The following is a 19,738-nucleotide window of genomic DNA, read 5'->3' as shown; positions in this document are numbered from 1 at the left end:
TTTCAAACTTAACTTGAACAAACTGAACTATGGAATTTTTTTTTTTCCACTTCAAATGTGTTACTTCTGCAGTCATTCCTCTCCCAGTAAATTCCTACTTAATCCTTCTGTTTGTTTAGGCACAACCTTAGAAGTCATCCCTGTCTCCTCTGTTTCTCTCCTAGCCCATATCCAAACCATCAGGAAATTCTGTCCTTCTACCATCAAAATATATATACTCTTCAACCAGTTTTCACCACCTGTACTGATGAAACCTTGTCCAAACCACCATCAGCTCTCAACATATTACAATTACCTTCTAAGTGGTCTTTCTGCTTCCATGCTTGCCTTTCTGAATTTCTTTTAACCTGGCATTGCCACATTTTATTCACCACAGGTGAGTTACCAAATCCAGCACACACTCGAGGGGAGAGAATGACACAACAGTGCAAATTTAAGAAAGCAGGGATCTTTGGAGGCCATTCTAGAAGCCAACTACATTAGCCAATATATCAAGTTTTAAGTGCTAGCCCTGGCAGGCAGAATTTAAAGCTAGAAGCTTACTAGCACTCTGTAGCAGACACAGAATTCAGCTGTCTTTCAGTTTAAAAGCTGCCAACATTCTCCTACCTACGGAACACTTAAAAAGTCCAAGAATGGAAAGGCAATCTTTTCTTCCAGTTCAATACTATACCAGCCAAATCTGCTCATGAAAAGCTGCTCTGTGTAGTTCAAAGTCAGCCAGCAGCAACTTGCAACCCCTAAGGCCCTGGCATCTGTGTTTTGACCGAGACGACTCATGGCCATTGTCTTTCTGATGTTCTTGGGACCCAGAGGCTTTGCTGAGGTCTGTTCATCCCACACACCATCACTTACTACTCACAACAATGTAAAAGGGCTCCTTGCCCTTGGGAAAAGTCTCCATAAGCTGCAGACAAACTTCCAGGTTAAAATTCTTAGGATTTGAGGCTTAAAGCTCTTACTTGGACCTTAGCAGTAAAAAGCCTACCGCAGAGCTGTTGAACGGAACACATGTTCTCTGCATGTGATCCAGCTAGCAAAAAAAAAAGGAATGAGCCGAGCCAATCACACCGAGTTCATCCATCCCAAATTTACCAGCAAGAAAATTTACCGATTCTTTGCTAGGCAGAGAAGCTGAGAGTGTAACACTAGTAAAGCTCCTTCTACATGAAAGGAAACACCAGGAATGAGGAATAAGTGTTCCCTGCAAACTTAAGTTCCAAATATTTCATTTGCTTTATAACTTCATTTCCTTTAAATGTAGAAAATTAAACATGGTCACAGATCTTTGACTTTATGATTTATTTATGTTTATGTTTAGAAAAGCCCTGCCCATTCTATAATTGATAGATAATACCTATATTTTCTTCAAGTTCTTTTGCATTTTCTTTATATTTAGCACTTTAATACATTTAAAGTTTATTTGAATGAAATTTAAGGATGTATTTTTCCCCCTAACACTTAACCAATTAGTAAATCACAGCCTATTAAATAACCTGGTATATTTCTCTATGCCTATTGAAGTTACAATAAATTTAGAACTCAAACTTCTCAAGTAGGAGTAAAAATCAGTACATTAGCCTTGGGGGAAAATTTGATAATATATGTGAAATTAGCCAATTATGTGCATATTAACTGAGACTTTATAATTCTATAAATTTATTGAAAGAAATAGTCACAGATCTGTTTTATGATTCTCATCACAGCATTAATTGTAAAGAAAAAAATGAAAATGCAAAAATTATGACAAATGAATAAAGTTATATGATGGTATTTTCACTCATCATAAAGTACATTGAAGAAAAATGTTTGATGCGAGAAAAATCCTGAGAATGTAGTTTGGGGCAAAATTTAGAATAGATAATATACATTAATTCCAGTTAATTACATATCACAGAAAAAGACTGAAAAAATGTGTGTACGTATTTAATCAGTGATTATCTTAGGTAGTTGGATTTTTATTTGTTTGTTTGCTTCCCTATCTACTTACTTATGAATCCTTTTTCTAGTTTGTACTTTTCACACTTGCTTATCTCCTCTAACGAATTTAAGATAATTGGAGGCAAGGACTTTTTATTAAACATACATCGCAAATCTAGTTTGTGATAGATTCTCAATACTGCTTGTTAAATGTTGTAAATGAAATAAGACCATAATTTCAGTTTGTGGCAGCAGCAGAACATAACAAGAATGTTCAAGAAAATAAGCAGATAGAGGAATAATGGAGATTCAAGTCATAAAGAGGTCTAGCAACAGTTGGTTTGGATTCAGCCTTAGAGATTAGGGATCAGGGACAGAATCTCTTTCCTTTGGAGAAATAGTAGGTAAAAACAGGAACTCAGCCTTACGATATCTGTACAATAACTTGGGGAAATTATATAGGAACTTTGAGGTTCAAATATGCACTTCCAGAACTGGGATATATGAGTTGAAACTGCAATTTCCTAAAATTGAAGCAAACCAAAGCAAAATAAAATTAATAAGCTAGTCATTGTTGAGGTAACTAATGCCACCATCAACAAAAATGGGCTGGTTTAAAAAATCATACTGTTAATCAGATTAGCTATTTCTATCTTAAATTATGTTGCAGTGTGTCTGGCATGAAGTCATTGTGCTTTCGGTAGTTGATTTTTCAATTATTTTAAATGAATAAGAGGATATGAATTTTGTCACTATGGTGAAGCTCTAGCACTTCTCAAAGGGTAAAGTGCTTGGATTGTAAATGATTTGTGTTTCTTTGTACATATACCATAGCTTGATATAAAGCATACTCTGAGAGAATCTAATTACTACTTTTTTCTAACTTTATACTAAACAACGAATCTTCCACTCCGTAATGTGGTTTCTGAATGGTTCTCTTCACCAAAAGGAAAGAACTCAAATAGGTTGCCACCCTGAGTTCTTACGTCAAGTTTAGTTTTCATTATTAGTTAATATGTTGGCCAATATCTGATTAAGTACAGTCTCTTATCCATTTAGTTATTCTGAATCATCCCCACAAAACCTGCCTGCCCCTATTTGAGTTGATATAATTTAATTTCTGAAATTTCCAAACTAAGTACCAAGTCCTAATTTCTCCTGTGGGAATGAGCTAGTTTATATCTCTGCCATAGCCTAGTAATTTAGGTTACTTTGGGTTTTGGTCACAACCTTGATTTAGCTTTGGTTTAGTGACAAAACAATGAGGTAATGAGATTAGTAATTAGGATTGATCACATCAGAGTAGGACTAAGAGCAAAGCTAACTCCACACTGAGCCAGGCATTTATTGGGATATTGTTTCTCTCAGCTGTCTTTGATTATTGATATCAGACAGGAAGAGATTTTGAAAATTAAGAAGGTTAACTTTAACCAGAGCTTTTGTTTACCTTATGCATCTGTACTAAAGGCCTTTTTTTTTTTTTGCGGTACGCGGGCCTCTCACTGTTGCGGCCTCTCCCGTTGCGGAGCACAGGCGCCGGACGCGCAGGCTCAGCGGCCATGGCTCACGGGCCCAGCCGCTCCGGGGCATGTGGGATCTTCCCGGACCGGGGCACGAACTCGTGTCCCCTGCATCGACAGGTGGACTCTCAACCACTGCGCCACCAGGGAAGCCCCCTGATTTTTTTTTTTTTTTAATAAGCTTAACTTTGTTTATTTGTTTTTTCTCAGCAATAACTTCTAGTAATTCTGACATCAATGTTGATAAAGTACTAGGTTGGTAGTCAGAGTTGGTACCAGGATACTTGAGACTGAGGATTTCACTGAGGTCATTTATCTGCTATTTCCAGCCTCTTGATAAGTTGCCCCTAATTATTCATAGATTTTTTATGAGCCATCTCACTGGAGCCAAGAAAAGGTCTATTCAGCTCCCTGCCATTGTTTTCCTCTTGTCTGGTGTCATTTTCATTTAAATTTGTTAATACTTATTCTTCACCAACATTGTGTGGCAGCTTTTTTTTTTTTTTTTTTGCGGTACGCGGACCTCTCACTGTTGTGGCCTCTCCCGTTGCGGAGCACAGGCTCCGGACGCACAGGCTCAGCGGCCATGGCTCACGGGCCCAGCTGCTCCGCGGCATGTGGGATCTTCCCAGACCGGGGCACGAACCCGCGCCCCTGCATCGGCAGGCGGACTCTCAAGCACTGCGCCAGGGAAGCCCCGTGTGGCAGCTCTTAGTATGCCAAAGTGGCATGGTGTTGGCAAAACCTCTCTATGTGCTTAAATTTCTATTCCATTGAGAAATTTAAGAAAGAGGGGAATATTCCTATCTTGTTTCTTAGAATTTTATTTTAAAAAGCTCGTTTTATTTCCACTTGTGCCCTCATTTTCCTCAGAGTCAAAGATGAGTCAACAGTAGGAGATGATAGATACACTGCTCTTCTTGGCATTACTATTCTCCTTCGCACTTAAAGCTTATATCTCTCCTTCTGCCATCCATCTGTCCAGGAAGTTCCATAATCACCCACTCTGAGAAGAGTCTTGTATATTAATTTTAAATTGTCAATACTTTAGCAAAGACTTTCTCCCCTTCCACAACACACCCACAAGCAGTTAATATTTCAGTGTTTAGGTGTGTTGTAATTAAAGTATCATTAAGGCACTAGTAACTGTTAGATTCCCATCTAAGGTATGAGATTGGCTAAAATGTCTGAGGTTACTTGATAAAATACAAACTAATCTCTGTGAAAATCTTTGTACTAGAATGTGTACAGTACAAATATTAAGGTTACTTAATGCTCATTAAACACCAAGTAATTGCAAAAATATTTTCAAAGAATAGAATCCTAACTCTGTTGTGTTTTTGGCCATTATATGTTGATCTGAAAGGATGGTAGAAGAAAACATACATGAAAATCTTTGTGAACTTGAAGTAGGACAAGATTTCTTAGGAAAAACACCAGAAAAGTATAAACTATAAAAAACAAACAAACAAAACGGCAAATAAGATGGAAAGCATTGGTCCTTTTGTAGACACTGTTAAGAAAATGAAGAGGCAAGCCCACACTGGGTGAAAATATTTATAATAAATATATAATAATAAATATATATGACAAAGGATTTGTATTCAAACAACCCAGCGAAAGAGAAGAATAGGCAAAATATTTGAACAGACATTTCACAAAACAAGATATACTTACTAATGGCACATGAAAAGATGCTTGGCATCATTTGTCATCCCTGGAAATGAAAGTGAAAGCCGCAGTGAGCTACCACTACAGACCCATTGGATGGCTAAAATTAAAAAAAAAAAAACAACAACTAAATACCAGTGTTTATGAGATACAATGCAAATGAAAGTACAAACTATTGCATTTTGGAAAACATTTGTCAGTTTCTTATAAAGCTAACATAATACCAGATATAAATTTACCATAGGAAGCAAGTAATTTCACCAGTAGGTATTTATCCAAGAGAAATGAAAACATACATCCACATAAAGATATATACAAAAGCACTCAGTATGGCTGTATTCCCAATACCCCCAAACTGGAAACAATGCAAATTCTAGCAACAGGTGATTGGATAAATGAATTGTGGCCTCTGCTAAATACTACACAACATTTAAAAGGATGGACTACTGAAACATGCAACAATATGATATGATGAATTTCAGAATAATTTTGCTGAGTGAAAGGAGCTGGGCCTAGAGAAATTCATATTAATATATTTCCCTTCCTATGAAATTCTAGGGAAGGAAAAACTAACCCATAGCATATAGCTTATCAGTGTTGCCTGGGACCATGGATTGGGTGGGTGGGAGGTGCTTGCATGCAAAGGAACGTGCGGGAACATTTGAGGTAATGAGAATGTTCTATATTTTGATTTCGGTGGTAGTTATACATGTGAGTACATTTGTCAAATCTCATCTGGCTATATATTTTGAAAAGTTGCATTTTAGTATAGGTATGTTGATTTAAAGAAATAAAGTTGATTTAAAGAAAAAGAGGTTGGAGATGAGGGAAGAGTTTGCAAATTTAGGGAAATTATATTCTAAAAACAACAGCAAAGTGAGTAGTATCTTCAAAACTAATGAGTAGAAAGAATTCTGAAGAGCAGTATGCATGAGAGGAGGGTGATATTCACGAGAATATCTCTGATATGCTCAAAGGAAATACTTGGCTAGATTTTATTATTGAACTTAAAGATCTTACTTAATGTTAAGCTCAATTTGGAAGAAAATAAAAGAGAACTTAGCATACTTGGGATAGAAATAGAAAGGGGGAAAGTCTACTAATTTGTATAAAATAACATTTTATGTGAAGGAACAATGCTAGGTTCATGTTTATTTAATCACCTAATGTTGGAATGAAGCACACATTTATTGGACTTATTGGACTTAGAACCAGAAAACCAAGTTTTAGGACACTCAGACAATAAGAATTAGGATCTTTTTTTTAATAGCCTGTCAAGAATGTCTCGTGCAGTCTCCAAAGGGTCAGAAAACCCAAATGTGTCATATGAGCATTAAGGAGATTCCTTCCGTTGGGATGATTTGCTTCTTTTGAAGAACAGCTTTTCCATATTCCCATGGGATTTGCTTTCACGTTATTGTGAAAGGACCATTTCCAAAGTCTCTAAAATATATTAAAAGCAAATGAAGTCATAATTATAAAAAAATAATTTATGAAGAAAGTTATGAAAGAACACACACTGTTGGTTTTTATAAACTTCAAGTGTAACTTGACAGTACTTTGTTAATTTGTATTTAGATATACACTTGCATTGGTATTGCTGCCACTGAATGAAAGGGTAAATGATTTAAAATATGAAGTATGGATAAGACTTATCTGAAGGATTTACTATAGTATTTTATCTAAAGGGTGAATAAATTGGAATGACACCTAAATTACAGATCACTGAAACACAAATGGGATAAAAAGCTGAAACTGAAGATTTTTTATCCTATTTTTTGCCATGTATTTCTCAACTTGATAATTAAATGCAGTTTATCAGATGTTGTCATATAAGACTGATTTGCTTTTTTAAAACACTTTTCTCAAGATTTCCTAAGAGCAATAGAATTAAAATGTCACACTATTTGAAAGTTAAAGTGAGAACAAAGTTTTCTCTAAGAATGATATTCAAATAATCAAGGTTACATGATGCAAATTTTAGAGTCTGCTTTCCATACTGCTTAGAATGACACATTTATTTCTGGGAAGTTGTGGGAGACCTTAACCCTTAAAGAAGTTAACCATGAAGCTTTATTTTGAGCTCATCTTCTTATGGAAGTTAAAAAAACCTTCATCTGATCCAGGCTTTCAAATTTTTGTAACTGAATGTCATCTCTGTCTCTTGAATATGATTTTTAAGGACATAATACTTTAATATGCTATGCAGGATATCAGTACTTTAGGAAAATATCAGATAATTCAACTACATATGAACTGTGCTCTATCACTTGCTTAATTTCTCATGAAAAAGCCTAATGATGAGAGGAACAGCTCAAGGGTCTTGTTTTTCTATTTCTCCAAAAATGTTTTACTCATTTCTTATGTTAAAATCCTGCAGTAAATTGATTCCTAAGAAAACCTCTTTGTTTCCCCATTACATTATGTAATCAGATAGTGAAAGTCAGAAATTCAGAATATTTCCTGATTTCGATCTAATAAATGGCCAAGAAGCTCTGAATATATTTAGAAATTAGTCAGTAAGTAACTCACCTCAGTTATCTGGTGCCTGTATTTTCCTGTTTCCTTTAGTAGATTATTGTTCAGTTTTTATCTAATTTCCTCCTTTAGACATTTTAACTCAATGTTCAGGCTTATGTCAATTTCTAAAGAAGGTACATGTTGTACAAAATATTATACTGAGTATCTTGGGTCCTATGTTTATAGTTCATATCCATTGTTTCTGGAATAGACAGTCAGAAATAATCCTACTTTAATGGATATTTAAAATGTGTCCCGGTTATTGTACACCTGAATCAAGTGAATAAAAGTAATCTTTGAGTAGAAAGAGACACTAAGAATTTGTAGCAACTGCAGCATGTATTCTTTGAATGTATTCTTTTGTTAGAATTTGTCAGCCAAACTTGTCTACTTGTTCCCTTATCTCAATCAAGGTTAATTCATGTTTTTGCTTTAATCTTTACTGAAAGTTTTTCTGTATTTGTGTCCATGTACATTTGGAAATGGAAGTGAGAAAATGTAGGTGTGTATTTTTTTTCAATGTTTTGTTTGCTTATCTACTTAAATGGAAGAATCCCTCTGAGAGAACGAGTTGAGAACATAGTAAAATAACTTCTGTTGCTGCCTATTATCAATATCGTTTTCTTGCTTTTAGAAAAAAATAATGACAAGCTTCTAACACGCATCTCTTTATATAGGCTAATCTCCCACTTAAGAAATTTTAATTGATTACATTTTTAAAGGACTAGAAGAACAGCATTAGCAACATTCTGATAATTCTCTTATATTTGTGTAAATCTTTTGTCCTTAAATTTTTATTTAGCTGAATATAATAAGAAAGTTTGTCAAGAGCTATGAATATGGGAATTTTTAGAATCTAATATTTCTTCATTTTGCAATTGTAAATTAATGGCAGATATGCTTTTCATGATGAATTAAAAACTGGGTACAATGACTCAAATCTCCATAAAAGGAAAATATGAATAACACATATTTGAAAATCAGCCTGAAAGACATTGAAATAGCACCATAGTGAACCATTATAGGTATAGTTTAATTATCAAAAAAAGGTAAAAATATGTTAAGCAAATATAATACTAGATACCATCCTAACGTAAAAGATGGTTATTATATTTAATAAAATACACTTGAAATGCAAATTGAGAAATGATAATTTGATTAATTTCTTAATTATTTCTAAATAAGGAATGATTCATTATACAATAATAATTTGAATTTTTCTACATCCATTTTCACTTACATATTTTTTATTTTAACAAGAAGAGTTAGGTTCTAAATTAGGAATAATAAAAAATGACTACAAAAAAGTATGTCTTTAATTCAATTTTGTTTTTCTTGTAGAGTACAGATATGAGCCCAGCAAGTAGCACCACTTCACTTCCTGTTAGTCCTCTTACTGAAGAGCCATTGCCTTTCAAGGTAAAAAATAAATTGAAAACATTTTTAATAATTTTTTACAATACTTTTAGGATCTTTAAAAGATATTTATTTTACTATAGTAAAATAGGTAGTTCAGGCATAGATGGTGAGGTTAACTGCTTTAGTTCATAAGGATCTTGTTTCAGATGTTAAAGTTTTGTTGTTGTTATGTCTGTTGTCATTCTACTTGCTAAATAAAGGTAGAGTTTGAATAGAAATTGATACTTTGTATAACACATTGTTTGCCTTGCATGTAAGAGACAGTAATTTCATTGTAATAGTTTGATGTCACATGAATTATAGGTTTCAAATCTTGTATTTATATTAATTTAAGCAATAAGTTTGGAATGAATTATTCAGCACTCATTGAGTAGTTAAACTTTCATTAGCTGATTGAATTTTCATTGATAACTCTAGGTCATAATTAATTAGTTGTGTATTCTTTACAAACTAATGGTAAAAATAAAAAATTAACATATGGAATCATTCCTCCAAACACTACATTTTTAAAATATTTAAGTAAATACTCTAAGTATGATTAGCAGAATTCTTCAGTTTGGGAGTCTGTATACATTACAAATATGAAGTCATCTTCTTGTTTTGCTATTTAAGATTAGATGTTTCTCTTTAAGCCAAAGCTTGTAAATCAGCTATTTTATATGTGCACCAGAGATTTTTGGATTTCTTTAGGATTATTGTAAATAAAGGGACTCCTTAAGATCATGGGAAAGAAAAAAAAAAAAACTTGGAAAGTTGGGATGATACACTTACGTGCAATGGTTTCAGTTTAGTTTAAAGACAGGTAAACATATTTTGGGGGGTTATGATGATTTGTATTTTACCATAAGTTTGTCATTGTTTTTCATATGAAGACAAAATCTTATTCAACTTCATATTGCTTACATCTAGTACAGTGACTGACGTGGATTTCTGTATACTCAATATTTGCTCTATTGTTAAAATGAAAATAATGGTTATAAATTCCATCGTGGGTCTTTAGTTTTCTAATTATAGGTGCTTTGTGTCTTAATGATAGACAATAATAACTGTTAAAGGCTCATTTTATGTCAGAGAATTGTTAAATACTAAATAGAATTCTGATTATATCATTTATTGAGAAATATTTTATCATTCTACAACAAAAGGAGAAAATAATACTAATGTTTCAAAGTTTAGTATTCCTTAATATTCCATCTTATGGTAGATGGGACAAAATTTAAAGAAAAATCATATTTTTAAAAAGTTTTTAATTGATTTCTCACAGCATCACTAGAAACCATTTTCTCTTTTTAATATGCTGATAATGACTACCCTCCTTGAAAATTAATGTATTTTTTAACAGAGGTAAAAGGAAACGTCAGATATATTCCAAAATATGCTGACATAAAGCTAATACAAATATAATTATTTTAGTTAGTTTCTCTGACTGGTTCTAAGAGATCAATATTTTTCCCGTGTTAATGTGTAAATATGCAGTTAAAACTTGCAAGTGCTTATAATATATAATATTGGCTTTTGCTAACCAATATAGTTATAGCAGCTCTTAATTTACTTCTTCTGTGATAGGAATATTATTTATATTTTTTCAAAACAATTTTATCAGATATAGAAACATCCACTAGTATTTAAAAGTATCTAAAATTAAGGTTTCAAATTATACAACTCCTGCATTTGCTTCTTTTATTTTTAGTTTATAAACTGTTGTCATATAAATGATTAATAGAATTCTTATTTATCCTTATATAAACACAAAATATACAGAAACTATTTTGAGATGTACCTTAGCAGTATAGTACATTTTAATTGCAAAAAAATTTGTTGAAAACAAAAAAACACGGAAGACATTGAAGTTGTCCGATAACGATACCCTGAAAAATCTTGCAGTTTTAATTCATTTATGTCCGAAACTTTATTTAAATTTTTGATATTTGACCAACATGGTTAACTAGAAAAAAAATTGATTATCTTTTTTTTTTTTATTCCCCAAGAATAAAATAAGATTAATCACCTTTGATACTTTAGTTGTATTTTCTAAGACAGTGATTTCAGCACCCAACTCCGTAACCATCTGCCCTAATATTAGACAAGGAAGGCTTTTGAAAGATAAGCTTTGGTGGCCGGTTGAGAGACTTAATTATACTTTTTCTTCTGGGAAATAATTAGGTTAATAAAAGAAAGTATTCCATCCCTTTTCTTGGTCTATTTTGGAAGCACTCATATGACAGTTGGAGGACGATATCCTGTTTTGGCTCAAGTGTTTATCCAAGTAAATGCTTTCCTTTAAATATTATATTCAGAATGACATTCAGATTAAATTTATTTTAACCATACCATTTGACATAATGACAAATGGTATGTGATATATTTTTAAAATCCCTAATAATTACCTTCCCACTAATATCTCTACCTATATTATTGACTTGAATGTTAGATGAGAAATTGGCTATCAATAGGAATGTACCACAGTGGGATCTATTAAATTTAAGGTAGTAGAAAACTGGTAGTATCCTGGAGACTTACCCAAGGAGTCAAGAGAGGTATGTTAAGCTTTGGAGATACAAGAATCAAAGATGACAATTAAATTTTGTTTGGGACCAGATGCTTCTTTTCCATAATAAGACTATTTTTTGGCACTACTAGTACTGGAGTACATACTTCAATTTAATTTTTAAACAAAACCAGATCTGCTCTTAAAAATAGCCCAAGCCCTGTATACTTACTCACGACTCTATTCCCTTACAGAACAGTTCACCTTGTGCTAAATTTCTTACCCTTACCATTTAAAACCCATTGCCATAGTGTTTTGTTTGGTTTAGTCTTTCAAAAATGAGGACAGTTCTCACAAAAATCCATCTAGTCTTCTCTTAATAAATTGCAAGATCTAGGAAACTGCCTTTCTTTCAGATAGAACTGATTGATCAGAGATAAGTAGGGTTTCTCCGTCTGGACAGGGTACATGGATACCAGTTCACCACAGTCACCATTCCCTATTCACACCTGGCACTGAAAGCATTTGAGTGAACCCCTTCATATAAAAAGATGTATAATTCACAATCCTCCACCTATACCACAGGTAATAAACTCACAGATTTCCCAGTTGGACTCTTGTTGCTGAGAAGTTTCTAGGAGTCCAGGTTTTTATAATTATGCAGACTATTGTTATGGACATATATTTGAAAACAAAGGGCAAATGCATAACTTCAATTTTTTTAATAGAGTTTTCAGCATTCCATAAAATATATACATATATGGTCTGACACATATGCCACTACGTTATTATGGAAAGGCCAAGGGATAACTAATTTCACGTGGGTGGAAACAATATTTTATTAAACAGCCATAATAGAATCATAATAGTGCAAGTTAATTGATCTAAGTGAGACTTTGATATAAGGAAAAAGGGAGTAGACTGCTTAACTGTTAATTAAAAGTTTTATGTTTTTCTGTAGAATAACCAAGTTGACATTGTTAATTTTGATGCCCATTCTACCTGTTCCCTCTGCCATTCTCCCTGATTATCTTAATCTGCCTTGTCTCTTCCTTTGTGGCCTCAGTCAGATGTACCACACCAAAAATGCTTTGGGGCCATCAAATATTACTGTTCTTTAGTAGGATGACCCTTTTAATTTATTTGTATATACACAGGTATTACAGCCTCCATCCATTCCTGGAACTAACATTCTTGAAGCTAAAGCTGGCTCATTGTTCCTGACCCCTCCGTTAATAGTACACTTGATTATGGGCCATGTTCTTTTTGCCAGCCACATTCATCACATATTTTTAAATTTATTTGTTCTTCAGTGAAGCCTGATGGCTAGATCTTAATCCCTTTTCCTCCAGAAAGCACCTTTTTTGATTACATAAGTTAGACACAGGTATTATCCTGGCTTATTCTTTATCCTTATCCTGTGATAAAGCCAACAGGAAAGAAACAAATTCAATTTGCCTTTCCTTTAGACATTATTTCAAAAGTGCACCAAGACTATCCTCCATTCACCAATCTCCAGTCAAAGTCTGAAAATAAAAATCACCCATTGCCTTCATGACCCCATTGACTGCTGCTTCTCTCTGTTAGTGGGTTCCTGGCATGAATAAGGTGCTTGGCTATCCAGTACCTAGAATGCAAGGTGGGGCCACCCTCCCTGAAGTCCAGCCACCTTCCCCAGGAGCTGACACAGAGTGGTGCTGGGCTCTTTCCTGGGTCTCCTGTCCTATGGAATTCCAAGGTTCTCTGACTACTTTTCTTCATCTCCCTTATTTAAGCAAGGGACACAGAGGAAGAAATAGAGAAATACATGAAGGTCTCAAAAATTTTATCCTGCTAGCCAATGCGGGGATGTTATGATCCACTTGACCATAGAGTCTAAACTCAGGACTTAGTAACATGTAGTAACACACATAGTTCGCTCTCAATTATATAAAATAAATATTGAGTAGAAAAAAACCCCCAGGAAATATACAGTTATCAACAATCAACTATTTAGATGGACTATACTTAAGTTTTTTCCTATAGTTTCTACAATGACCACTTATTTCTATTTTAAGAACAATACATTTTTTTAAGAAAGCAGAAAAGAGAGCTGGGAACATTAGAGGCAGTGTAGCCTAGTTAAGAGACTTCCTAGGATCAAATCCCAGTTCTGCCACTTTATATTTTTATAACTGTGAGCCAGTTACTTTGTGTCTCAATTTCTCCATCTGTAAAATGGGAACAATAGCAACTGCTTCTTCATTGTGTTCTTATAAGGTTAAACAAGTTATTAAATAGGAAGTGCTTAGAATAGCACATAGCAAACAGTATATGTTTTAACCGATCTTTTTTTTTACAGAGATATCCGTTAGTTTAAAGCAAGAAAGTTCTATATGTTAGAAATAACATGAAACAGAAATATTTCCACTCAAGTCCTTGTACTTCATTTCTAAATGTGAGAATAGAAATATAAAGTCTTTACTTTGATGAAGAATAATGTTTAATATTCATTCCTAGAAGGCATGCTACTTATTTTATACCCTCGAGTATTCAGATGAGCTCATATATCAGTTTCCTCTCATGAAAAATAATTAATCGAAATGTTTATCAATTATGAGGGAGAAGAAGTTAATATAATGAGTTTGTCTTAAGGGGAAACTGGTAAATATACATAAAACATTACTTGGAAAAAAGGAATACATAATAGTTTGTGTAACCATAGGATGTATGGTATCTTTTTATCAGGAACACACCACAGTATATTTTTCTTTAATTCCCCAAACCTCCCCCTGTGCATTAACCTGGTAACTTTCTAAATACAATCTCCACTGAAGGAACATTATTTAATCACATTAGATTCTGGGAAAAACCTCATTGTGAACAAAGCACTATTGATATTTTACTCTTTATATAACATCAATATACTAAGTAGTGTCAGTTTATTTGGTCTAAAAACACCATAGTGGAAAAGAACACATTTGGAGGCTCTGAGGGAGTGGAGTCGGGTAGTGGTGTGACCTCATAACATCATCTGTTGCATATCCTGCATTGGTTGAGATTTTTTTGTGTGTTTATTGTTGTTTTTCATTTACTGAATTTAATGGTCTCTTTTTATTATTGGAATTCACTTTTTGGTTGTCCCAGAAAGAGCCCAAAATGGTATATTCTGCATTTTTGGTTAGTTTTTGACTAAGCCATCTATTCATTCATTCATCTGTTGATGAATCAATTTATAAAATACCTACCACGTGCTTGATAATGTTCTAGACACTGGTGCTTCAATGTAAACAACACAGACTGAATTCCTGCTTTCATGGTATTTGGGTTCTAGTGAGGAGTGATACACAGCAAAAGAATAAATATATAGCATGTCAGGTAGGGATGATAAATGCTATAATGAAAAATAAAGCAGGATTTGGAAGATAGGAAGTGACTTTAAAGTATGTTGCTGTTTCAAAAAGGATGGTCAAAGAAGGTTACTCTGATTAGGAGATGGTTTAGCAGAGACTAAAATGAAAAACGAGAGAAAGCCACTCATCTCTCTATGGGAAGAGGCTTGAGGACAAGTGCGAAAGCCGTGAGGCAGGGGAACATTTGACCTTTTTAGGATCGGCAAGAGTGACATTGTGGCTGGAGCAGAGTGAATGAGTGTGCAGGTAATAAAAGATCAAGTCAGAGAGAAACCAGATCATGAAGGGCCTTGTAGGCCGTGGTAAAGACTTGGAATCTTACATTGCATGAGATGGGAAACCACTGGAGTGTTTTGGGAAAAAAGAATGACATAATCAGACTTTATTTCAAAACCGTTACTCTGATTTCCGTGTAGACGTAGGCAGCAAAAGGACATGGTAGAAGAAGGAAGGCAAAGCTCCTATAGGTAAGAGATGGCGTGGTAAATGTTGACAGGCTAATAAACACTGGTGGGATTTTAGATACATTTTGAGTGCGAGTCATCGGGATTTGTTAATAGATTGTATGTGGGATATCAACAAAGAGCAATATCAAAGATTATCCCTGATTCTAAGGTTCTCTATATTTTCCTATTTTTACCTCTTTTGCTATCTTTCTGATGTTGCAGATAAACAGGTATCATGATGTAGCGATTAACAGTCTTCTCTGTGCATGCACATCCCTGGGGTCTCTTCCTCTTTTCATAAGGACGCCAGTCATAGTGGATTAGAGCCCTCACCCCCCATCCCACCACCACCGTGGCCTCATTTTAACCTCTCTTTAAAGACCTTGTATCCAAATACGGTTATGTTCTGAGGTCCTGGGAGTTGAAACTCCAGCCTGAAAATTTTGAGGGGACAAAATTCAGCCCATAACAGACAGACTCAAGACTGCTATGTTAATTCTTTCCTGAACACAAGGCCAACCTTGACTCAAGGAAAGGAAAAATAAATTGCACCTCTTGATGGGGGAATGACAAGGATTTGGAGCAATTTTTAATCTACCATATAAATATGTGATATTCCTTTATTGATCCAGTTTTCAGTGCTATTAAATTCTCAGTGATGTGTGAGGGAGTTTGGATTTGAGGGAATGAAATAGGAAATGAGAGATTTCCTTAAATGTTTACACATATTCATCTGTGCACTTATTTGAGTATATTTTCCAATGCTATTTTAATTTCCATTAAATTTGGAAACTTCAGTTAAATGTCACCATATTTGAATTAACTTATAGTCCTTAAAACCTTGTGGTTGAGAATATCAAAGAATCATGGCTATAAAAATATTTTACTAAAGTCTTGATTATAAACACTGAGAGGAAAATTGAAATAACAACTACCAAACAATACTTTCTATATTATGTCTATATAGTATTATTTTATGTTAACATTTTTCCTTCTGGTTTTGTCAAGATAAATTTTGAATAAACACTGTATCTATTATTTAACTTTTGCAGACAGCATCACTGATGTATTATGAATATTCACTGGAAAGAAATATAATAATTGTATATCCTGATAAATCAAGTAAAATTATTTTAAAATAAATGAAAATTACTTTTACATAAATTAAAGCCAAAACAAATTTTAATTTTTCTTAAAAGGTATGCAGCATCCCTCAGACATAGCAGACCTCAAGGGGAAAAAAAAATAATGGAAATAATAAGCAAATACTTTCATGTCGCTTGCTAGCTTTATATTGCTGTCAAATCCTTCTCACACACTATCCAAATGGTTTCAGTAAGGCATGTCCAAGATATAGAACTTGTCAACATTAATACATGCTAAAAATAATGGCATACACCCTCTCACCCCATCCACAGGTCACACATTCATTTTCTTCCTTAAATGTAAATCTCATTGAATTTCTTCATCTTTGCATAGGTTGCTGCCTTAGATTTCTCCTAACTTTTTTGAGTTCTCCATGTGGTAATGAGAGAAAACGTTCATGGTATAAAGCTTTATTTTAGCATACTTTCAGAGCATTGGGCCATACTCTGCTTACTGTGGTCACAAAGTCCCTTTGACATATTTAGTGGACAAGATTTACTCAGCATCTGTTAGAGATGACCTTGGAAAACCGAATTCGGGGATCCACTGTTTATATCATTGAGTTAAAAAGAGCTCCAGGGCTTCCCTGGTGGCGCAGTGGTTGAGAGTCCGCCTGCCGATGCAGGGGACACGGGTTCATGCCCCGGCCTGGGAAGATCCCACATGCCGCGGAGAGGCTGGACCCGTGAGCCATGGCCGCTGAGCCTGCGCGTCTGGAGCCTGTGCTCCGCAACGGGAGAGGCCACAACAGTGAGAGGCCCGCGTATGGCAAAAAAAAAAAAAAAAAAAAGAGCTCCAGAAAACTACAAGATACATAGATTTGGATGGTATTTCATAATTGGCAAAAGTGAGGATTTTCTAGGAAAAGCTTGAATTTAGAATACAGGTACAGAACATTGGAGGAAAGAATTCGGGTACACAATGTGAAAAGGTCTGGATTAGTTTGTACATAAAAGACAGGATATTGAATTACTGCTAGCAGAATTCTAAAGCCAATAAAAGCCTTGAAATTTGGGGAAATAAAAACAACTTTGTGTGTTTCTTGAAAGAAAATGAATTTTAAGAAACTGAGTCATTATGACCTCAACTTTGGTTTGGGGACCCACTTAAGAGTGGATTGGCGTCACTGAAATACATGTTCTGTCTGCCGACAAGATGCCAGGACAGTTTTATTTGGAAACAGTTGATGTCAGCAGTGTGCTCTGTTCCTCAATACCTGTTGCTCCCGAGTGTCTAGAAAACCTTGATGTGAGGTAATAGCGGATGTGGCAGTCATTGCTCTGCACACCAATATTAACAAGATTTCTTTTAACATTTAATGAAGACGTCAGATATTGGAATTGGCTTGGGATTAACACTATATTTAAGATAATATCATTATTAATGATAATTTAAGCAGTTGATCTCATGTTTAGTACATCCAGTGTTTATTTTTTATCTTAACATTACCATTTCATACACATTCTGGATCATATACACTTACTCTTTGTTGTTTTAAAATACCTCTTGCATTACTTCAGGATTTACCTTATAAGTGTGACGTATACCGTAACACATTTTTTTTTAAATAAGAAATTAATAATCAAGGTAAAATTCCAAGGCTGTGATTCATTATTAACATGACCATTTGAGATGGACCATGAATATGAGAAGCTGTCAGGCGTGGACTCAGCGTGAGTTTAGTTTATCTGGCAATGACTTCAGTCTGTTCTATCTTGGAATCATTTACTTAAATAACAAATGAATTTTGGAAGCTGAATCATATCAGCGGTAAAATAAAATGTGCGAGGAATTAAGTACAGTTAACTCTGCCATACATCAGATAATTTAGAAATGATTGTATTTACTTTGCTAACTACACAAGGTTAAAGAATATTAGACCTAAAGTGTTTTATTAAGACATTGGACATCCTTTGTTTTAATTATACTATATGGGGGTATTAAATGGCCATGCTGACAGATGCAATACAGTGAGTAAAACAAGCAAGTATTCTGTTCTGAGGTTTTTTGTATCACAGATTTAACATTTCTTCAGTGCAGTTTTCAAAGCACACATAAATAATTTGTCAGAGATTCTAATACCTGTAGTAACTCTGCTGGGCAAAATTGGCGTATGGATGACGCAAATTAAAAGTTGGATAGTCATTATGAATAATCAGAAAATTCTATTTACCCTTGTCTACAGCAAAAGATATTCTTAATAGTTTAGGGAAGAGTATGAACATCACTTTATTTATTTTTGTTGTTGTTATTCGCTTATTTTATTTTATTTTTAATTTATTTTTTTATTAGAGTATAGTTTGTTTACAATGTTGTGTTAGTTTCTGCTGTACAACAAAGTGAACCAGTTATACATATATTGAATACACATATCCCCTCTTTTTTAGATTTCCTTCCCATTTAGGTCACCACAGAGCATTGAGTAGAGTTCCCTGTGCTACACAGTAGGTTCTCATTAGTTATCTATTTTATACATAGTAGTTATATTTGTCAATCCCAATGTCCCAATTCATCCCACCTTCCCTTTCCCCCTTGGTAACCATACATCTGTTCTCTATGTCTGTGACTCTATTTCTGCTTTGCAAACAAGTTCATCTGTATCATATTTCTAGATTCCACATATAAGCAATACTTTATGGTATTTGTTTTTCTCTTTCTGACTCACTTCACTCTGTATGACAGTCTCTAGGTCCATCCACATCTCTGCAAATTGCACAGTTTGTCCCTTTTATGGCTGAGTAATATTCCATTGTATATATGTGCCACATCTTCTTTATCCATTCATCTGTCGATGGGCATTTAGGTTGCTTCCATGTCCTGGCTATTGTAAATAGAGCTGCAATGAGCATCGGGTTGCATGCATCCTTTCGAATTATGGTTTTCTCCAGATGTATGCCCAGGAGTAGGATTGCTGGGTCGTATGGTAGTTCTATTTTTAGTTTTTTAAGGAATTTCTATACTGTTCTCCATAGTGGCTGTATCAATTTACATTCCCACCAACAGTGCAAGAGGGTTCCCTTTTCTACACATCCTCTCCAGCATTTATTGTTTGTAGATTTTTTGATGATGGCTATTCTGACCGGTGTGAGGTGATACCTCATTGTAGTTTTGATTTGCATTTCTCCAGTCATTAGTGATGTTGAGCATCTTTTCTTGTGTTTTACTTTAAAATGAATTCCAAAAGAGATCAGGAAGGGTGCAATGTGCTTTTGCAAA

At 34.3% G+C, this 19,738-nt stretch overlaps 1 protein-coding gene across 4 annotated transcripts in view; it reads left to right on the top strand.

The window, feature by feature from the left end:
• Positions 1-19,738, top strand: part of CCSER1 (coiled-coil serine rich protein 1) — a 1,259,018-nt gene that overhangs the window by 507,921 nt on the left and 731,359 nt on the right. For all 4 annotated transcript variants that reach the window (XM_022582337.2, XM_022582338.2, XM_022582336.2 and 1 more), the window contains one exon: positions 8,973-9,050. In XM_022582337.2, coding sequence (XP_022438045.1) covers positions 8,973-9,050 — 78 coding nt within the window. The remainder of the gene's footprint in view (positions 1-8,972; positions 9,051-19,738) is intronic.

The sequence above is a fragment of the Delphinapterus leucas genome, chromosome 5, assembly GCF_059928025.1.
Source record: "Delphinapterus leucas isolate spDelLeu-1000000601 "Yukka" chromosome 5, BTC_Dleu_Yukka2, whole genome shotgun sequence".
Taxonomy (NCBI): domain Eukaryota; kingdom Metazoa; phylum Chordata; class Mammalia; order Artiodactyla; family Monodontidae; genus Delphinapterus; species Delphinapterus leucas.
Note: the sequence above shows the minus strand (reverse complement) of the source record. Positions and strands in the feature narration are given on the sequence as shown.